The following is a 22,354-nucleotide window of genomic DNA, read 5'->3' as shown; positions in this document are numbered from 1 at the left end:
TACATTATACATCAATTTTAAACACCAGTTGATAACACATACAAAACCAAATTTAAATAACATTATGTGTAGCATTACAGGAAGTATAATGTGTATACAAATCAGATACCTATTTTGTTTTATTATGTTATCTTGTTATATAAAGCATGCATTATTCATACATATAAATGAGTTACTGGTAGAATTGTATAAAAAATTGAAGAAAACTCAATCCACATACAAGACTAAACATTGATTTGAACCTTCAAAATTTTAAAACCTAACTGGTACAACAAAATCAAATAAAAGTCACTTACCCATTCCTAGAACACACAGCATGACAGTTATTGAAGTATTCCCTTTAATGGCATTTCCGATGAATACACTTCCCAGAATGAGCATTATAACCCCCAGGGATGCAGCGCATATGAAGCCAACAAGCATCTGCTTCCAAAGACGTCTACCACCAGTGATGCCATATTTTAAAAAGTTATCACTGCGTGTCCGATGAGCAGATTCTCTACAGGCATGTCCTTGGGTCTCTCAATAGTTGTCGAAGATGGATCTTCCATTTCCCTATTATTAATTACAACTAAATGAAGGTATATAGATCTTTTGCATGTTCACTGATTTCATTGACCTATCTCTGCATATTGTTCGGTAAAAGTAACTGAAACAAATGTATAATTGATTTAAAAGATTATGTGACCATATGTTTTGGTAATAGAGTTTCCCACCAGCCACATGTATTAATTTCAGATTACAACAAAATAAAATCGATCAATAAAATTTATTTAACACCATATCAAGCGAACATTGCAATTTTTATTACGTTAATTCCGAAACATTCGACTATATCCAAACAGTTTTCTGTCCGAAAATGCATACAAGTTACATAAATACATTATGCCACTGATCGGATGTGCAATGCATATAGCACGGTAAAAGGAGTGCATGCTACTCATTAAATTAACAATTTTGCAAACATAAGGAAATACTTTACCAAGTAAAAAATGTGCATGTTGTGTTCAGATGGCATTTGTTTGGGTCGATTCTGACGGGTTATTCATCTTTTGCTTTCGAGCACTGACTCTACAACACAACCCAGGCATAATTATTTATCGTTCGGAGCTACTTGGCTCTGTCCGCAGATGCACGGGTTCGTGAACGCCGTGCAAAGCGTTTTAGATTCATGTAATTCTTTATATGATAAAAATTTTAATCTCTTATTTGAAGATGGAAATCTAAATTGAACGATTAATAATGGTGATAATTTGATGTGGTATGCATCTGTCTACTCAGTAATTAAATAACAAGGCGCAATTCAATTTCTAAAATGTGCTAACAATTGTCACAATTTGTTCACAGTTTGCACCTGATCCTATTGTTCGTTTTTTGACGAACATCATGGGTTGAGAAGTTTGAAAATACCTGTCAGGATCTAACACGTCCATAAACTGGATGGTTTTACGTATTTAAGCCATCATTTCGGGGTTCGTGTTATCTATTTATTGACGTAAGTATAAGTCTTTTTGTGTGCGTTTCAAATGATTTCGTTTTGTAGTAATAGATCTTATTTGTACATGTTATATAAGAAGAAAAGTCTTTTGTTTCCACTTACATAGGCAAAAAACGATTCCAAAACATATTTATATAAATTGATATTTTGAAATAGTTCATATATCTAGTTTACATTATTTGTTTCGGCAAAGACCTAGATAGATTCTAGGTCTTTGGTTTCGGTGATTATAGTTCATCGAATTTTGCAAAAATAATTGTATTCAGTGCATTAAACAATTTTGATACTCAACCTGAAATACAGAAAACAGTTCGTGGTCGGCGCAACAAATATTTCAGGTTAATGTTTTTAGGCCTTATAAACATGATAAGTAAATCGTTGTATTCTTACATATATGATTAGCTACACCTTGATTATTGTATTCATTTTTTTTATAATTTCAAGCCAGTATACTATGTGAATATAAGTAAGGTTTTTATTTGACACGTTTTGTTGATTTATATTTAATACTAATTGAGCATGAACACGTTCGATATAATCTATCCACTAGTACACATGTTCTTTGCTTTGTTTATGATTATAGTTCATTTTTAATGACACATAATTCATTGTATATGCTATACATTTACCATTTTACCACATCTATTTACCATAGTGATTGTGTGGTCTTCCAAGGGCATGCACATTTCACGCTCTGAAATTACAATTCAGTTTTCGAAACCCATGACATTCTGTTACAATATAATTGACATATTATTTCATGAAGGGTTCGAACATATGTACCATTTGGGTTGTAAATATAACATATATGACTACTTTTCCACAGCCCTACTATAACAATGGCAACAGATGGAGTCCTTGGTTATGACGTCATATTTAGTGGTGAGCCAGACCGGAAGTATGTGTGCCCCATCTGTCTGGTGGTGATGCGTGATGCTGTGCAGACGACATGCGGTCACAGGTTCTGCAGGGAATGCATTGTCCAAGTGGCAAGGTAAATAGATATATCTGTATGATTAGAGGGAATGATCTAGAATAAAAGGGCGTTTGGTGTAGCTAATTTTTGGTTTCTTTTCCACACTTCACATTGCAATTTTTTATGATTCCAAGACTCAGCAGGAAATGTGCAGTTCTAACTCTTCTGTAGTGGTTGGTTATTTACTAGTATACTGCTGTCTGCATTATATACAGTTATCAATTAAAAAAATAATAAGTTACTTTTATCTTCAAACGTCTAGTGACAAATTCAAAAATATTTTGCTATTTTTAGCTAATCTATTTTTGGAAAAAAATGAGCTATTGTCATCACCTTGGCGTCGGCGCCCGGTTAAGTTTTGCGTTTAGGTCCACTTTTCTCATAAAGTATAAATGCTATTGCATTCAAACTTGGTACATTTACTTACTATCATGAGGGGACTGGGCAGGAAAAGTACCCGGTAAGATAACTCTGGCTTGCATTTTGACAGAATTAAGTGCCCTTTTATACTTAGCAAATTGTAAATTTTGGTTAAGATTTGTGTTTAGGTCCATTTTATTCTTATCAAAGCTATTGCTTTCATACTTGCAACACTTACTAACTATCATAAGGGAACTGTGCAGGCAAAGTTATGTAACTTTGACTGGCATTTTGACAGAATTATGTGCCCTTTTTATACTTAGAAAATTGAAAATTTGGTTAAGTTTTATGTTTAGGTCCACTTTTTTCCTAAAGTATCAAAGCTATTGCTTTCATACTTGCAACACTTACTATCATAAGGGGACTGTGCAGGCAAAGTAATGTATCTCTGACTGGCATTTTGAAGGAATTGTGGGCCCTTTATACTTGAAAATTTGGTTAAGTTTTGTGTTATGGTCCACTTTACCCCTAAAGTATCATAGATATTACTTTCATACTTGGAACACTCACTCACAAACTATCATAAGGGGACATTAAAGGACAAGTTGCATAACTCTGGTTGTCATTTTTATGGAATTATGGCCCTTTTTTGACTTAGTAACTTTGAATATATGGTTACATTTTTTGGTTAGATCCACTTTACTTCTAAAGTATCAAGGCTATTGCTTTTAAACTTCAAATACTTTCATGCTATCATGAGGGTACTGTACCTGGAAATTTAAATTTTATGTTGACCTTTAAATGACCTTGATTCTCAAGGACAATTATTAAATTTTGCTAAAATTGCCATAACTTCTTTATTTATGATTAGATTCAATTTTAACTTTGACAAAACAACTCTTACCTGACATACCACTATTAACTCCACCAAACCATCCCCCCCCCCCCCGAATCCCCCCACACCCTCACACTATACCCCCCCACCCCCAAAAAATAATTTTTATGCCCCGGTGGGTGGCATTTAGCAGTTGAACTGTCCATCAGTATGTCAGTCAGTCTGTCCGTCTGTCCAAAAAAAACTTTAACATTGGCCATAACTTTCACTTTTGAAGATAGTAACTTGAAATTTGGCATGCATGTGTATCTCATGGAGCGGACATTTTGAGTGGTGAAAGGTCAAGGTCATCCTTTAAGGTAAAATGTCAAATTTATGGTGTCTGTCTGTCCGAAAACTTTAACATTGGCCATAACTTTTTCAATATTTAAGATAGCAACTCGATATTTGGCATGCATGTGTATCTCATGGAGCTGAACATTTTGAGTGGTGAAAGGTGAAGGTCAAGGTCATCCTTCAAGGTCAAATATATGGCATCTGTCCGTCCGAAAACTTTAACATTGGCCATAACTTTTTTAATATTGAAGATAGCAACTTGATATTTGGCATGCATGTGTATCTCATGAAGCTGCACATTTTGAGTGGTGGAAGTTCAAGGTAAGGTCATCCTTCAAGGTCAATCATCCTTCAAGGTAAAAAAAAATATATAAATTTAAAGCTGCGTTCTCATGAAGCTGCACATTTTGAGTGGTGGAAGTCCAAGGTCAAGGTCATCCTTCAAGGTCAAAGGTAAAAAAAATAATTCAAAGCAGCGTTCTCATGAAGCTGCACATTTTGAGTGGTGGAAGTTCAAGATCAAGGTCATTCTTCAAGGTCAAGGTCATCCTTCAAGGTCAAAGGTCAAAAAAATATTAATTTCAAAGCAGCGTTATCATGAAGCTGCACATTTTGAGTGGTGAAAGTTCAAGGTCAAGGTCATCCTTCAAGGTCAAGGTCATCCTTCAAGGTCAATGGTAAAAAAATATATTAAAAAAATCAAAGCGGCGTTATCATAAGGCTGCACATTTTGAGTGGTGGAAGTTTAAGGTCAAGGTCATCCTTCAAGGTAAAAAAATAATTCAATGCGGCGTTCTCATGAAGCTGCACATTTTGAGTGTTGGAAGTTCATGGTCAAGGTCATCCTTCAAGGTCAAGGTCATCCTTCAAGGTCAAAGGTAAAAAAATATATAAAATTTCAAAGTGGCTTTCTCATGAAGCTGCACATTTTGAGTGGTGGAAGTTAAAGGTCAAGTTCATCCTTCAAGGTCAAGGTCATTTTTCAAGGACAAAGGTAAAACAAAAATATTTCAAAGTGGCATTCTCTTTAAGCTGCACATTTTGAGTGGTGAAAGTTCAATGTCAAGGGTATCCTTCAAGGTCAAAGGTAAAAAAAAATAAAAATCAAAGTGGCGCTAAAGGGGGCATTGTGTTTCTGACAAACACATCTCTTGTTTTTTTCAAACATGGTTAAAAAACACAAATATTTATTTTTATTATTTTACTTTTGAAATACTGTCCAACCATCCCACCCAAGAACCTCACTCCCCCCCCATTTTTTTTTGCATTTTTTTTCATTTTTGGAAGAAAATGTAATAAATGACCACTCCCCCACACTTTACACCCCTCTCCACTCCATCCCTCCCTCCTTTGTGATTGAAATTGAGATAGGTCCCTACACCTTTAAAAAGAAAAAATAGATGAGCGGTCTGCACCCGCAAGGCGGTGCCTGTGTATTGTTCATTTAATCACTGAACATTTAGATGACCCTGTAGTTAGTCACATCGTTAGCCTCATTCCTAGTTTTTTTAATGATGATCAATTATCCATGGAAGTTGATATTGCCAATATGGCCACCTTTAGCACCCATTTGTGATCCTAGAACTTTCCCATTAACTGTGACACTTTTACTGACAGTTTTATGTTTAATGCAGAGTTGTGTTTATACATGAATGTATAAAACGTAAGGTAGTGATTATTGAATATCAGCTGTTTTGGTATCTATTTTACAAATAGTGCCTAAATATTGAAAATTATCAGGAAAATAATTCCCTATAAATATATTTTGAAATTCTCAAGAAGCCTGACAAGGGATTCTGTGTACAATTTTGAATTATTTTTTTTGCAGTTTTGATTATGTTATGTCAATGTTCATCATTGTTAATCATCAGAAAGAAGCAAAGAAAAAGCAGTTAATGCAAAAATTCAAAATATGATAAAATTTAATGAATACTTATCAACGCTAAATTGAAGTTGAAAATATTGAAGTTGTAGAATTCCTGACCTGTTAATTATTATTTCTTTAGCCTAGGTGGCTCCCAGAAATGTCTGAGGGTGTTTGTTTACTGGCCAGACATAAGAGTTGCTAATCTTGGATTTTAACATTTTAAAATCAATAGTATTTTTAACTGCTGCTAACTTATCAGAGGACTGTGGGTTCAATACCCAGTGAGATAACATAGCTTGTGCAGGCTTTGGTCATTAAATCCTTTCTACCACCATTCTCAGTCTACCTCTGACTAAATTAAGATAGCCGTCATTTACTGTCATAAATATGTGCATTTATAGTTCTGGTAACCTTGCTTTCCCAAGATCTCAGGTTTCAATCATCAGCCATTTTGTTCAAGGCCACTTATTCCATATCAATTACTCTGACATTTCTAAATAAAAAGACAAAGCAGTTATTCAGCAATATTTCTAGTCTATTTGTTGCCATAGCAACCAGAATTCTTGACATAGGAACAAAATGAAATGACGTGCATAATGTCCATATTGCCATCTATCCATGTTTCAATTTTCATGAAAAAATATGAAGAACTTTTTAACAAATCGCAGGATCCAGAAAAGTGTGGCAGACTGACTGACTGACAGACAGACATAGCGCAAATCATAAGTCCCCTCCGGTTTCACCGGTACGGGACAATAAATATTTGTATTCCTAGTTGGTAATGTGTCTGAAAAGATGCACTATGTTACTTTGTGATTTTATTTCTTTATTGCCAATAGTTTGTATGTTAATTGGCTGTGTTTCAGTCGGAGCCATCCAAAATGCAAATGCCCGGTTGACAACACCTGGTTTAACATTCAGCAAGAGGTAAGATTTCAAATCAAACAGTCGAATATTTGTTTTAAAGCAGAACATTTTATAATGTAACCACCATGTTTGTGTTTGTATATATACAATAAGTGCTTATTTGAATTTAATTTGAACAAATAATGTATAAACTGGGTCTTATTGTTCTTAAGTTTGGAAACTGTTAAATTAGCCCTGGACCAACAGCACAGTTTTTGAAAGGATTGCTGTTATGCACATCTAGTTCTTATTATCAGTATGCTTGGATTAAAAAATCTTGGAATTAAACTAGATGTGTTTGTGAAACACAATGTCCCCCTATATGATGTTTGACCTTGTAGGATGACCTTGACCTTGTGAAGGATGACCTTGACCTTTTACCACTCAAAATGTGCAGCTCCATGAGATACACATGCAATATGATGTTTGACCTTGTAGGATGACCTTGATCTTGTGAAGGATGACCTTGATCTTTCACCACTCAAAATGTGCAGCTCCATGAGATACACATGCATGCCAAATATCAAGTTGCTATCTTCAATATTGCAAAAGTATTCATAAAATAAGCGATTTGGGCCACATATATTTGACCTCTGACCTTGAAGGATGACCTTGACCTTTTACCACTCAAAATGTGCAGCTCCATGAGATGCACATGCATGCCAAATATCAAGTTGCTATCTTCAATATTGCAAAAGTATTTATAAAATAAGCAATTTGGGCCACATATATTTGACCTCTGACCTTGAAGGATGACCTTGACCTTTCACCACTCAAAATGTGCAGCTCCATGAGATACACATGCATGCCAAATATCAAGTTGCTATCTTCAATATTGCAAAAGTATTCATAAAATGAGCGATTTTTGCCACATATATTTGACCTCTGACCTTGAAGGATGACCTTGACCTTTCACCACTAAAAATGTGCAGCTTCATGAGATACACATGCATGCCAAATATGAAGTTGCTATCTTCAATATACCAAAAGTTATTGCAAAATGTTAAAGTTGGCGCAAACAGACAGACCAACAGACAGGGCAAAAACAATATGTCCCCCACTACTATAGTGGGGGACATAAAAATGTTAAAAATTTATAAAATTTAAATTAATATCTTACAGATAAATACAATTATTTTAATAAACAAATGTATTCTTCCTATTCCTAGATGTTTCCGGATGTTGCAGTGCAGAGAGAGATCTTATCCCTTGAGGTGAAGTGTGACCAGGTGTCTGCGGGATGTCCATGGCACGGAGAGCTGAGAGACCTGCAGGTACCACTGGCTGTTAGGGAATTTAGCAGAAACCTATTCATATAAGCTTGATAGCATCAAAGTCTAAGCTTACTGAGACAAGTATTTTCCATGGTAAAATGGTACGGGGTAGTTGGCATCTTCTGCATGTAAAGAGTACAGATTTAACTCTGGAATTACATGTTCACCAGTCTGACACCATATCCACTATGAAGCCACAACAATTGCATTATTGAACAGTGCACTATTATGGTTGTTTTAGCTTGTATCTGCATCAGCCCATACTTGAGCATACTATAAGGTTTGATTACGACTGATGAGGCACATTGTTGATGATGAATATTGTATGATTTGTAATGACTGACTGAAGCATACAATCAAATTAATCAAGAACTTATTTTCACAGTGAACAATTTTCTATTCTTATCTTCCATATTTCCTTACCAAAAATACATTATTATCTTTTTTTAAAGCAGCTCCAAATAGAAAAACAAGTATCTGATAAAATTTTCTTTGAATAGATATTCCAATATAAGTAATATGCAGGCTATTTGGTGTACTAAATTAATGCTTATATAATGCCATTGTTACATTTAAAGTTTTAAACACAAATAATAAAATTGATGTTTATTAGTATTTATATTATCATATAATTAATATTTTCTTTTAGAATCATCTATTGGGTTGTGGCTTCATCGAAGTCGAGTGCGAGTTTGGATGTTCAAGACAGAAGGTGCTGCGGTGTGAACTGGACAGACATCAAGAGAATTGTGACAGACGACCAGTCACATGTGAACACTGCAATGACAGCATGCCATGCATAGAGCTAACAGTGAGTGCAGAGCTGTTTTGTTTCTGAATTGCAGTCTGATCCCTTAGCAGGGTATTTTGCCAAAGTATATTTCACAAACAAAAGTACTGCTTGATTTTGTTCTCCTTTAATTTTAAGTTTGTTCTACTAATAATCACAGCTCAGTTCTGCCTTTGTTAAGTTATTGTTTGACTTTTACCACAGAAAGAATTTGCTTTCTGTGTAAAACTAGATTTCAACAGTATATAACTCTTGTACATGATTATTAAATAATGTACACAATTAAATTGACTATACATTATTGTCTTCATACTGTTGGTTTAACTTAAAGAGAATAGCCAGTCGCACTTGAGCTAGGAGCAAGTGTATGTTGTTTTGCCAAACTGCATGAATTTTCATGTTCATACAATTAAATACAAATAAAACCATGCCAAAAACATGAAGCATGTTGCCAGCAATTAACTTAAAATTATAAATTATTATAGTCCTTAAATTTTAAATTTAAGTTTGTGTTGTGCAGTGCAAAGAAAACACAGACTTTAATCAAAATGAGCTTGATGCATAGCAATGCATAATTCATGATTATTATTTCCTTATTTTCAGCGCCACCAGCTGTTGGACTGCAAAAAGCTGCCCCTGGGCTGTACCCAGTGTGGTCAGTGTGGGATACAAAGGGGTGGAATACAGCGCCATCTTGACCTTGACTGTCCCAAGGCCATGGTCCCCTGCCCCTACCTCAAGTATGGATGTACACACAAGGTGAGTCTGCATGGAGTCTGGAGTTTATGACTTAATACTGTTCAACTATACATCGAATGGTGTCTATTTCTGCCAAAATTGTATTTATGTTTAGAAGAGAATTTATTCAAATGTAAAATTGCAAACTTGGAAATTGTCATGTTGGATTAGATTGTGCGTACTGATCAAAGATAACAGTATATGTACATTAATTAAAAAGGTTTTTCTGAAAAGTGTCTCATATATTTTAAATTATGTCTGTATGAGGTGGAATGACTGTTTTCAGAGAATCTGTTATAATGTTTAACATATTATTTGATATTATAATCATAATATTACTGAATCATATTTTATGACTTGCTTTTAAAGAAGTACATTAAACAAAGCATACGGCATTTAAATCATGTTCATTCGTTTTAAAATTTTCTAACACAAATAACACTTTTTACATGAAAACAAGCAACATTTATTTGATATAAGCTAATAATGCTTATTTTCCATCCTGAAACTTTTAGTATTGGTTTAGGGTGTGCTATGATATATATTCAATATATGAATAACAAAGCAAGGTCAGTGTCTTTCAGCTTTCTGTATCCAGATTTGTAACTAATGTTTTATTGCAGGGTAAGAGGGATGAAATATCAAACCATGAAAAAATGGCTTCTGAGAAGCACCTGGCCATGTTGAAGCTGCAGACAGAGCAACAAAACTACCGGATGAAGGTTATGGAGACAGAGATCTCACAGCTAGCTAGGTACTCAATATATATTTATTTGAGTCTTATGGCTTTGTTAGAACTACGTATGCTAGTGTGTTTACTTTGGTTTTAATCATTAAAGTTTAATAATTTTAATAACACATTAATTATAGATAATAAACAAATATCTGTTGCATGTAATCTTTTCTGATTTGTATCAATTTTTACTTCACTTGAGCACATTTTAAGTAATAACTTTGCAAATTTTTATGACAAACTTTGCAAATTTTTATGACAGCAAGTTATGTTACAAAGTGTGAAAATACAAAATTGAACTTGTGACATAAATGGTATTTAATTATGTAATTGCAGCTTGTTGGAGAGCCAAAAGCTGATAATGGAAGAGAAAATAATCACATTGACGGAACATCAACGTCATTCGTTCAACGGTCGACTGCAGTGGAAGATCAGCCTCCTTCCGGGCCAAACCAAGTACACGAGCCCATCATTTTACACAGGGTTGCCAGGCTATAAGCTGCACATGTGCCTCGAGCTGAAGGGTCACATGGAACGAGACGTCAGTTACGCTTCAATGTTTGTCATCCTTGAAAAGGGGGAATATGATGACGAGATATTCTTTCCATTCAATGCCCGAGTGAAAGCAATGGTCCTTAGTGTAGACCCTGACTTGAATCAGAATGTGGCGCCTGTTCTAATTCACTGTAGGAACATCCCAAGATGCAATGCGGAGGGAGTTGTATTCAATAGTCTCAGAGGGCGATTGAGGTTCATGCAGACTGATCACCTCTTGAGCAGCCAGTTTTGTGTAAACAACACCATCTTCCTGGGGATCAAGGTAGCTGACATATAGACATGAATGATACAATTAGAGCTGTAACACTCTTGTCAAAATTTAACCTAGAAACTCCAGTAATATTTCTACTTAGAAATGAGTGTGGAGAAAATTGTTTTATTAGTATTGATGTATACTGTTAGATAAATTCGTAAACAAAAGTTATCATGTTATTCCTTTAAAAGAAATGTACATGTTTGTGCAGCATTATTTTCTGTGTTTGCTACTATTGGATGCATGTTCTTTTTTATGTAAACAATTGATATGCATTTCCTTATATATATTTATCACATTAATTTGTGTTCAAAGTTATTTAAAAGCATGTACTTCAATTATTTGCAGCTGTGTATTTTACTGACTATAAAAGTATGCATATTATTAAAAGTAATATATCGACTATTGCATACTATTTGAACATGTTAGATGTATATACATTTACTGCCCTCATTTATTACTTAAGATGGCAGCTTTGATAATGAACTAATTCAATGCAATATTTGTCTTTCAAGACATTATTTTGTCTTTCGCCATTAAATATGCAATTTTCAAGGGTATGATTTCTCCTCCCTTCAGCTGATTTATTCTTTGATGTTAAAATAATTTCACAAATTGTTGTAAACTTTGCTGGAAATGTATACAAGTGAAGAGTTTAGTTTAACACTGTAAGGTGGGGTAGGCCATTTTCCTCCCCTGCTCTTAAATCATGCCCCTTTTGTAATTATAAACATGTATTTCTAATAAATTGCTTGGTTCGCTATGCATGTTATGTATTCTAAAAATATTTTCTTTTGAACTGGAGTTTAAATGCATGATCGTTTCTATTGAAAAGTTACTAAATAAAAGAAAAACAAGCAGTTTTATGAAGTTTATTCAGTTCAATTTTTTTTAGCAAAGAGAAACAACATTCTAACACTTAACAATCTGGTTTACTATTACTTGTTATTCTGTAAAGCAAATATATACGTATGGAAAGCATATTTCTTTGTAAAGTTAATTTTTTTTAGAGCTACATGCATATTCAGTCTTTTTTGGCCGAAAATATTTTTTCCCTGTTATAATTAAATCTTGATTCTTGAGCTTGCCATGGGATCTCACAGTAAAACATTTCATTCAAATTATTTCAAAATCTATCAATGTATGGAGTAAGTTAACGTGGACAAGTTCTGGGAAAGACAGATGGAAAGATTGTGCACAGACGGACAGACAGATGCACACACAGACAGACGAAGTGGCGACTATATGATCCCCCCAAAATAAATTTTGGGGGAGCATAATAGTTTATCAAGTGATGAGTACAAAGCCTTAAATATGGCTGAGACAAGAAACTTTGCAAAGGGGGACAGACAGAGGTGACAACAGAAAGTAAAAACTGCTTTATTTAGCTGGCTTCAAATGGGTGCTACAAAATCAAGAAAATGTTCAACCCTGACACTGTAGCACTTGCAGAAAAGGATTTTGTAAAAGTTTGACAAAAATTGCATTAAAAAAAAATATAAAAAAATGCTGACAGCTAGCTTTTATACTTTTAAAAAATGGCAAAAATAACGCAAGATACCTTGACTATTTGCGCCGTAGCACTAGCAGGTAATTATTTTGTAAAAGTTTTGTCAAAATTGTATGCAAAATGTCTGCAAAGGTGGCACAGGAGCTTTTATTTGTAATTAAAAAATGGGCAACGTCTAAATAGAAAACCTTGACAATATGGGCTGTAGCACATGTATATAATCATTCTATTAAAGTTTGTAGGAAAAAACACGCAAAATGTAAGATTTTTGTATACAAAAGAGTGTGACAAATCAAAGCACACAAATACGCGCAGGCATTCTGATGCCTATTGTTGTGATATTCCAACTCCTTTGAGCAAGAGGCAATAGCCACAGTACCACAGTTACCACTCATTAAAGCATGAGTTCTATTTAATTTCAACTGTTACAATTTCCATTGTCACTCCCCTTTTCATTGCAGCAGAATTTCACATCAAATGTTCCCATTCCAGAAATATTATTTTCTATTTCACAACAACATTTATCATCACATGTATTTTTTTAAATACACCAATTGAAATGCCATATATCTATTTCATGTCGACAACTCAAATTTTACAAGCATCATTTCCCATCAATAATTACTATTGAATATACCGGTATTCAGTCAAATTTATAACCCATGCAATCCACGTCTGCAATATCATATTTCTCCGTTCACATCCAATATTTTTCATGTCACATCCATGGTTCTCAGCCTATACATCCAATCTTTCCCATGTATCTCCTATACATCCTATCTTTCCCATGTCACATCCATGGTTCCCAGCCCATCCATGTGCGGCCCAGGATGTTGGGGTCTGTAGCCTGGTCCAGAAGCACAGCCACCTGTTGTTCAACGGTGAGGCCATTTTCAGGCAGACGACACCGTTCATTATCCTTGTGACCCAGGACAACGTTCTCAAAGTCCTTGTAGGCTGGCTTCTTGACATGACCCAACTTGAGTTCATCTCTAATATTAGGAAATAATGATATTACATGCTTTCAGTTTGTGATGAATGTGTTTTGGGGGCATTTGTTTGTAAAGTATAGGAATTTGTGTATTGGGAAAACAAAAATATATTTTGTTTTGTTTTGAGCCAAAGGTGTTATTTTGTCAATCTGAATAGAAATTACATCAGACAAAATATTTATTCTTATGTAATTAATACATACATTTAACAAAGATTGTTACATACATGTACCAGAAATTTAAATGAAAAACACATGTTAACGGATAAAAGACAGAATTTAATTGTAGCCACATAATACTTTAAAGTAATAATTTAGTGTAATTTACATGTCAGAGTTCCTAAATATATATACACGTATAGGAATTGCAATATATTTCATCAATTTTTTTATATTTTAGAACCATCATATTATTGATAATAATAAACAAAATTACCTGGTAATATACGCAGAGTTTGCTCCCCTGAGTTTCCTCTTCACATAATGAATCTTCTCTTTTGGATACCACTCCATGATATCTTCCTGCTCATACAGCCCAGCATCTGCAGAGTTAAACAGATGTGAGTAAAGTGTCGTCCCAGATTAGCCTGTGCAGTCCGCACAGGACTAAGGCTAATCAGGGATGACACTATTAACTTTATTGAAGCACATGCATTTAACCCCCGTTTTTCAGAGTGCGTTTCAAATGTATCAAGCTATCTTGTCTATCAAAATAATGGAAAACATGCTGTGGTTTGGTGTAGCATACACACTAATTTGGCTTATTTAAAATGTCTACATATACTTGTTTCATTGACTAATTAATGTCATGTCATGAAGTACAATTCAATAGTACAAGTACAATTCAAGTTGAATATAAAGTAGTATCGAACTTTTAAGTTTTTGACATAATGGTATTATAATGATAGGGTATATCAAACTGTGTCTTTCTTTTTTTATATAATGATTGGAAAAAAATGTTATTATTATTACTCATATGAGAAAATAATTGTATCCTTCTTCAGTGTGGATTTTGATTGTACACATTGCATAATATTATACACTCATCAAGACAGAATCACTTTAATTTTACAATTCACACTTGATGACAGTTTCAGACACATATATATTATAATACTATGTTATATAATATATATATATATATATATATATATATATATATATATATATATATATATATATATATATATATATACATATATATATATATATATATATAGCAAATATAGTATATGTGGACATTCCAGTGCCCCATAGTCAAACTGAATAGCAAAGCCATAGTGCGTACCTTCCTGTGTGAGACCCTGAAGCTGCTTCTCTGCATTTTGCTGTAAGAATACAGGACATTAACCATTAGTATATAAATTATGATAATACAACACAGGAGATACAGTTATTGGCTTTATTGTTATTTCATTATGTCTGTATTTCAAAGTTTATTAGATTCCGCTGTGCTGAAATTATTCCTAATTTAGGTCTTAATAAAAATATTGTTTGTTCCCGGTCCTGCAACTAACCAAGCAAAAAAAATGCAACCTTAAACGTTTAAAGACCAAGCAAAATAATTATTTAATTTTATTTGTCAGTGCCATTTAGAATAAAAACTCTGTAGTTCAATTAAATATTGGAGCTATACATTTTTACCATAACAAAATGTATCTCGGCATGTCTCAACAAAGTATTTGTACACTGCACATAGTGTTTGATGGACATATGATAAATGACCCGCTACATGCGAAAAATTGGTCTTAAGCCATATTGACCAGAGTAGCTCAAGTTGAGCTTACTCATTCGCAGTCTGTTCAGAAACTACGCTGTCCGCTAGTGAGACCATGATATCTTGTGTAACTTCATAGCCGACAGGGTAGCACCTGACAAGACTATGCGATTGCCTGGGCTGGTCTTGAGTTTTGCTGTCTGCAAATGGCATAAGACCTATTTTCCTATGAAGCTGATCAAATAATAACATCCCACAGAGGATTCAATCGATTGGCAAAATACTGAACTGGACTCACTTTCCAGTCAAGTGATGGTTCCTTAACAAAGATGTCCATGGTGTTGAGAAGCAGGTCCGAGTCTGACCGCAGGGCTCGAAGCACATGGATCATAGTGCTCTCCACCAGGCCCTGAACCTGCAGGGGCATCATCAAGTTGCGCAGCTGTCGGGTCATGCGGAAGGGCATCAGCTCGGGGATCTGCAGAAACTGAAATATTAAATTAAAATTGTGTTTGTCTGTTTGTTTCAATTTTTTGGCATTTTTAGGGTATTTCAATTATATAACAGCAAGGAAGATAAAAATAAAACAAGACTATTGTCAAGCAATATAAGTCCCCTACCGGCTTCACCATTGTCAGAAATTCCAGATTTTTTTATATATGTTTGTTGCCATAGCAACCAATTTTTTTTATTTTGGAACAAAATGAAATGACGTGCATAATGTCCATATTGCCATCTATCCATGTTTCAAGTTTCATGAAAAAAAAAGAACTTTAAAAGAAATCGCAGGATCCAGAAAACCACCATTTTCAGCAGTATGTCTAGTCTATTTGTTGCCATAGCAACCAGAATGTTTTACGTTGGAACGAAATGAAATGACCTGCATAATGTCCATATTGCAATCTATCCATGTTTCAAGTTTCATGAAAAAATATTAAGAACTTTAAAAGTAATCGCAGGATCCAGAAAAACCACCATTTTCAGCAGTATTTCTAGTCTATTTGTAGCCATAGCAACCAGAATTTTTGACGTAGGAACAAAATGAAATGATGTGCATAATGTCCATATTGACATCTATCCATGTTCCAAGTTTCATGAAAAAATATTAAGAACTTTAAAAGTTATTGCAGGATCCAGAAAAGTGTGACGGACGGACAGACAAAAAAAACGGTAGGGGACTAATAAAATATTAAATATGTACAAACAGATATTTTCCTGAGTAAAACAGTATTGTGTTTCAAAGATATAAATGAAGTTCCTTGGAGAAAATGTTCTTTCAGCAAATAATAATATTACTGAAATAGACATTATATACTACAGCAATAACCCACTTTAATCTAATCATTATTTTAATTCATGAACGTTAAAAACTACAACTATAACTTAGAAATAGAATTTCCAAACCATTACTCAATTTTAATGTAAACTTGTTTCTTTTATACCTAATGATAACAAAGCATTTGTCAAGCAATATGGTCCACTACCGGCTCCAAAATTTGTAAGAAATTCCACCATTTTCAGATTTGTTTTTCTGTGTTTTTTTGGTTGCCATAGCTACCACAATTTTTGACGTAGGAACAAAATGAAATGAAGTGAATAATGTCCATATTGCCATCTATCCATGTTGCAAGTTTCATGAAAAAATATTAAGAACTTTTAAAGTTATCGCAGGATCCAGAAAACCGCCATTTTTAGCAGTATTTTCTAGTCTTTTAGTTGCCATAGCAACCAGAATTTTTGACCTAGGAACAAAATGAAATGATGTGCATAATGTCCATATTGCCATCTATCCATATTTCAAGTTTCATGAAAAAATATTAAGAACTTTTAAAGTTATCGCAGGATCCAGAAAAGTGTGACAGACAGACGGACAGACACACAGAGCGCAAACCATAAGTCCCCTCCAGTGAAACCGGTAGGGGACAAAAATGACATTTCTTAACAGCAGTGAAAATAAACAAATTGTTATTTTCACCAGTGAAAATAACACATTCTCGTATATACTTTTTCTATTTTCAGGACACCGTAATATTAGATTATCATATCAAGATTTTTATGATCACAAGTGAATTAAAATCAGTATTCCGCCAAATCCAACACATTTTCTTTTTATTTTATGCTTTTTTACACCGTTTATTACATTGTAAGAGTTTAACTAGAGAATTTCGCTGGAATAGTGATGTCATTTCGTCACAAAATTATGTCATTTTGGGTATTGAAATGTATTGAGGTAAGACATGGGAGAAAAGGTAACTTTTCAGCGAAAGGGAAACAGCTGTTAATTATTTTCTTCAAAAAGGGGCATAAAAGAAACAGAAAATTTGTTCATTTCAGTGTAAGATTGTTTGTTTTTTTCACTCGTGATCATAATAAGAAAAATAATATTTTCTATGATCACTCGTGAAATATAAAATGATCTTACACTGACATGAACAAATACCCTCTATGTCTTACTAAGCAATTAAATATTTAAATATTTGAGGGATAAACTGCTTTAGAAGCTCTACATTTCAGATAAAACACATTCAGACCCAACTCTTAACATGTAAGAAGCTATCCAAACTTTCCCATGCTAACCTGTGTTGCAGAGCCAAAAGCATGGCCAAAGTCAATGCCGATCATTTCGCCAGTGTTCAGGTTTACCATAAAGTTGGAGAGATGCCTGTCCCCTATGCCCAGAATGTACTGACATATACTCAGCATTGCATGCGTCTTCATACAGTGGCTGCGTAGGACATGGAATGCCTCAGGACTTGTACTCAACTTGTGAAACGAACGCCTGCACAAGCAGTGAGTTTTTAATACATATTGTATATAATGAGTACTGGTTGAATAGCCTCATGTCATTATTATAATTAACAGAAATATCTTATTTTTAATTTTTAAAGTTATATTAGTGAAAGAAGTATTATTTAAATGGTACATTTTGTTTGTAAATTTGCATAAACATAGTTTAAGTTCTTAAGATTGAAAACTCTTTTACTAAACACTATCTAAGCAAAAACCGGGAAAATGAACCTGTGCCTTTCAAGTGATAGTACCTAAGTAAGTCCCATGGCACTTTGCTTTCTAGCAGGGTGAAGTTTCTCACAGTCTCAGTGTAGCTGTACTTTTGGAAGATGTTGTTATACATTTCGTGCAACGGATCACCATTCTTGGACACTTTTTTGATCCAATCACCATAGACAGTGGTAGGACCTTGCCTTCAAAACATAGAAATCCCAGTTGAATCAAACAGGCAAATGTTTGGAGTTCCAGTATTTAAAGTTAATAAGACTGATTGTGCTCATAAAGTTCAGAGATAAGTGTAGTATAAACAAATAGTTAGGTATCAATTTAAATGCAAGACAATAATCTCAATTTCATGTTGCCATTTTTATTTTTGAATGTGCACAGGTTTAACGGACTTGTCTTAATGCTAATGTGATTTAAGGATTTACAGCACCTCTGCGGCGCCTAGATTAAAACAATACCTGTTATATGCTTAAAAAAAGGCCCATCATACTGAAGATGATCTTAATCATTATTTCATTCCTTCATATCAGTTACTTACGCAGAGTCCAAAAATTTATGTTCTTGATCAGTCAAAGAACTTCTTATGAAGTCTTTCAGTGGAATGGTGTTGTCCATCCACTCTATGAGACCAACCCTTAAAAAATTTATAAGTTCGAATTATCATATGCATATATAAGAAGAGACCCATAAAAAACATATTTTTTCCTTACCACTTTGTGAATGATACTAATGCAAATGAAGTAATAGAGTAAATACCATTTATGATAGTATAAACGTTCTATAGCAAGCTGAATTTATTTTATACAAAGAGCTTTATTTTGGATTATTCAAAATTGAGGACCTTCTGAATGAGCCTCGTTCTAAAAGAAGGTAAAAATAATGTCAGGCTGCTATTAATAAAAAACATTATACATGTAAGTATAAAATCTTTCTGTAAATTATTAATTTTTCACAAAACATGTCATTTTAATTAAACCTTATACAGAAGGATGGGCTGACAGAGTTAAAGTAAGCATTCAAGCCAGTGGCTACATGCCTACTGGCACCTGCAGATGCTTATGGGGGCATAGACAAATAGTTAATTCTGGTATCTCAATCTCTCTGAAACTATTCTACCTTGTGGTCATAGGGATAACTTGGTACGTTTTCAGCTGCAGTTTGCGTGCACTGCAGACTGGGTTCTTAAGGAAGACCTGGTTCATGATGTAGAACAGCTGTTCTATGCGCTGATCCTGCCTCAGGTCCTCTCCCCCTTTCACCAGGAAGTGGTAGTCACGCTCATCATTCCCTCGGATAGTGATCCTCTTTGGCTTCCTTAATGATGTCATTACTTTTACCTGAATTGTAAAATGTCATCATTTTAAAGTATGCATCTCTTGATTAAAAGTATCCTTGCACAATCTCAAACTGTGTTTGATTTTTTGTTTCTTTAATATAAACTGATGTCATGCTACTGGTTTTCAAACAGAGATAAGAAATAAAAATAAGTTTTATTTTTATACTTTTTCAAATAATGTTGTTCATTTTAATTTATATCCAAACTTAATGTATCAAATTTAAAGACATCCTTCATGTCTTTATATCCCATAGAATAATGGTTCAACTTCACACTTGCTGACACTTAAACTATAATTGTAAGTATTAGTTACTGTAATACCGTTTGATCAAAGCCTGCAATCTTGACATGGTATTCCGGCAATGGCTTTCTAACTCCAGTGTATTGACCTACAACATAACAAAGAGTGAAATTTAACTGGCAATCACTGTTGTTTGATATTTAAAGCAACTGAAGCCTTTATAATGCCATATTGATATACATTCATGTATGTCTATCACACAAACATAATCTTCTTTTGACAAGCAAATGCTTTGGTAAGATAACAGTTTACACCAGTAATTTGAAATATCCCGAAAAACAAAGAATCCTGCCTGGAATTTCAAGGTTGCGACCCTGAAGATTTGAATTAAAGTCAGACATCCACTTGGAATACTCTGCCAGTTTTGACGGTGGATGAAGCATTCCCTTCTTGCCCTTCACTTCTGCAGCTATCAAGTCCATGACTTCTTGCTTTCTTTTAATGAAATCCTACATAAGAGCAACAAAGCAGCTGAGATTTATGGCATTTAAAGGGCAACAAATAACATCTTGCCACTTTAATATAATAACTAACCCATATTTCTGGCCAATTCTATGCTTGCCGGTATATACATATGTCACAGTGTTTGAGCTCTATGTACTCATGTATACCAAAGCTTGACAAATAATTGTAAAGCAAGATACAATTAACTACACTTACTAGTACTTTTAAAAAGACCCCACACCCCTTTTCACAGATTTTAGCATGTTTTGCAGTTTTTCATTAAATGTTTTAAATTGCTAAATGTTAACATTGGAACTAAATAGCTTCAGTAAAAAACAAGAATAAAATCAAAGAAAGAAAAAAATTAATCTTCAACTGGGCTCAAACCACTGATTCTTGAAGTAAGTCTCCCAAATAAACCACTCGGCCATCCTTGCACATACAGTTGAGCACTGTATTTAATACTTAATATAAGCAATCCTCGTAGTGTCAAAAAATATAACGATAACAACAGAACCCTCCAAATTATTTAAGCATTTTGCGTTTGTAAAGCTTTATTATTTTCAGCTTTTTAAATCATCAAAAGATGCATATCGTTGATATTTAAGAGCATGGTAAATGTTCAGTAGATGTTTTACTATTTCCTCGAAAATATCATAAATACAACTAAACTTTGCGAATCTAAAAGATTGTTTTTTCAATTTTGTCAATTTGCTACAACTTGAAAAGGTCCTTTAAATTGATGTTGTTTTTTTTTTAACTTTTCCTTGAGCCACACTTTGCAACATGTTCATAAATGGTTGGAACACAAATCAACATATATCATCAAGCATTTTCTAAAGAAAGACCTTGGTCTTTGCAGGAGGTTATACACCATGGAAACACATTTTTACAACTCTTAATAAGCATGTAACATGGCAAAATACATGTAGTAATATGTGAAACATTTATTTGTATGAAAGTGGTTCTTTATTAATGTGATTTACCTTTAGAGATAATGATTTCAGGTCCTTGCCACCTTTCCCAAACCTTTTATCAAATTCTGCTTTGAATTTCTGAAAGTACAAACAGAGAGGTTTCATGTTACCTTTCATACTTAGAGCTATAATTGTCATTCATTTTGAATCATGACTGTATTACAATATCAAAAAGAACATCAAATTGTGTGTGTTTATTTGTTAAGTTTAATTTTTTGTATTTTTCAATGGTATTTCTGTCCTATATGGGTGGTTTATCAGAGCTAAAAGGAAATACTTGTCAGTAACTGACAACTACACTTATTCAAAGAGAGGTAGTGAAGAATGGCTGCAAGATCAATCATCACACAAGTGATAAATCTGGAAAAATAATCTAACCCACAATCATGGTATTTGAAGTATAGTGCTATACAAACAAAGCTAACAAGCCCTATGCCGGTGGTAAGAACATAAATCATTAAAATGAATTGAAAATAGTAGACAAACAAATAATGGCAGTATTATCAATTTTTCAAATTCAGGGCCAAACGAGGCAATTATACTTAATTTGTACAGTTATAAATCTTACATCAGCAAATTTCTTTGCATAGCTGCCAATGTCAAGGCCAGGCTGAGTGGCTGCCAGACTACTCTCATCTGCCTCCATCTTGGTGGGGGTCAGCTCAACCTTTGAAGACTTACCAGCTTTATTCTGTAATTACATTATATGCAAATGATACTATGTTTTTAAATAATATGGTCTGAGTTCCTGTTTTGGTGACCCACCAGTTTTGGTGGCCTTTTAATTGTTGAGCTTACTCTTTTATTATTTGCTCTTGTAATAAATTCTTTGTGCAAACAATAACATACATTATTACAGTTCATTCACATGCTTAACAATAAAAAATACTTGATTACTGCTACTTATATAACTGCAGGGTATTCATATCTAAATATTAT

The 22,354-nt window shown here is 33.9% G+C and overlaps 2 protein-coding genes across 9 annotated transcripts in view; one reads left to right on the top strand and one right to left on the bottom strand.

Annotated features, from left to right (window-relative positions):
• Positions 1-901: 901 nt before the first annotated feature.
• Positions 902-11,984, top strand: LOC127866356 (TNF receptor-associated factor 6-like). Of its 4 annotated transcripts, none has more exons than XM_052406835.1 (9): positions 902-920; positions 1,348-1,500; positions 2,324-2,492; positions 6,739-6,799; positions 7,948-8,052; positions 8,702-8,863; positions 9,446-9,601; positions 10,204-10,334; positions 10,650-11,984. In XM_052406835.1, the coding sequence occupies exons 3-9, from the start codon at positions 2,338-2,340 to the stop codon at positions 11,146-11,148; spliced, it is 1,269 nt and encodes a 422-aa protein (XP_052262795.1). In that variant the 5' UTR covers positions 902-920; positions 1,348-1,500; positions 2,324-2,337; the 3' UTR covers positions 11,149-11,984. The 4 variants fall into 4 exon arrangements, with proteins under 4 accessions (XP_052262795.1, XP_052262793.1, XP_052262796.1 ...); XM_052406833.1 differs by lacking the exon at positions 902-920 and adding an exon at positions 998-1,138; XM_052406836.1 differs by lacking the exon at positions 902-920 and adding an exon at positions 1,077-1,173 and having other exon boundaries at positions 1,348-1,495; positions 2,325-2,492.
• LOC127866349 (DNA-dependent protein kinase catalytic subunit-like) overlaps positions 11,983-22,354 on the bottom strand; it is a 130,948-nt gene continuing 120,576 nt past the window's right edge. For all 5 annotated transcript variants that reach the window (XM_052406820.1, XM_052406821.1, XM_052406819.1 and 2 more), the window contains 12 exons: positions 21,984-22,106; positions 21,425-21,493; positions 20,287-20,443; positions 20,015-20,082; positions 19,474-19,694; positions 18,896-18,991; positions 18,384-18,545; positions 17,920-18,121; positions 15,641-15,829; positions 14,914-14,953; positions 14,062-14,167; positions 11,983-13,626 (listed from right to left, as the gene is read on the bottom strand). In XM_052406820.1, the coding sequence (XP_052262780.1) occupies positions 13,425-13,626; positions 14,062-14,167; positions 14,914-14,953; positions 15,641-15,829; positions 17,920-18,121; positions 18,384-18,545; positions 18,896-18,991; positions 19,474-19,694; positions 20,015-20,082; positions 20,287-20,443; positions 21,425-21,493; positions 21,984-22,106 (1,635 nt within the window). In that variant the 3' untranslated portion in view covers positions 11,983-13,424. The remainder of the gene's footprint in view (positions 13,627-14,061; positions 14,168-14,913; positions 14,954-15,640; positions 15,830-17,919; positions 18,122-18,383; positions 18,546-18,895; positions 18,992-19,473; positions 19,695-20,014; positions 20,083-20,286; positions 20,444-21,424; positions 21,494-21,983; positions 22,107-22,354) is intronic.

Source organism: Dreissena polymorpha, chromosome 2 (genome assembly GCF_020536995.1).
Source record: "Dreissena polymorpha isolate Duluth1 chromosome 2, UMN_Dpol_1.0, whole genome shotgun sequence".
Taxonomy (NCBI): Eukaryota; Metazoa; Mollusca; class Bivalvia; order Myida; family Dreissenidae; genus Dreissena; species Dreissena polymorpha.
This window is presented reverse-complemented; position numbering and strand designations above follow the sequence as displayed.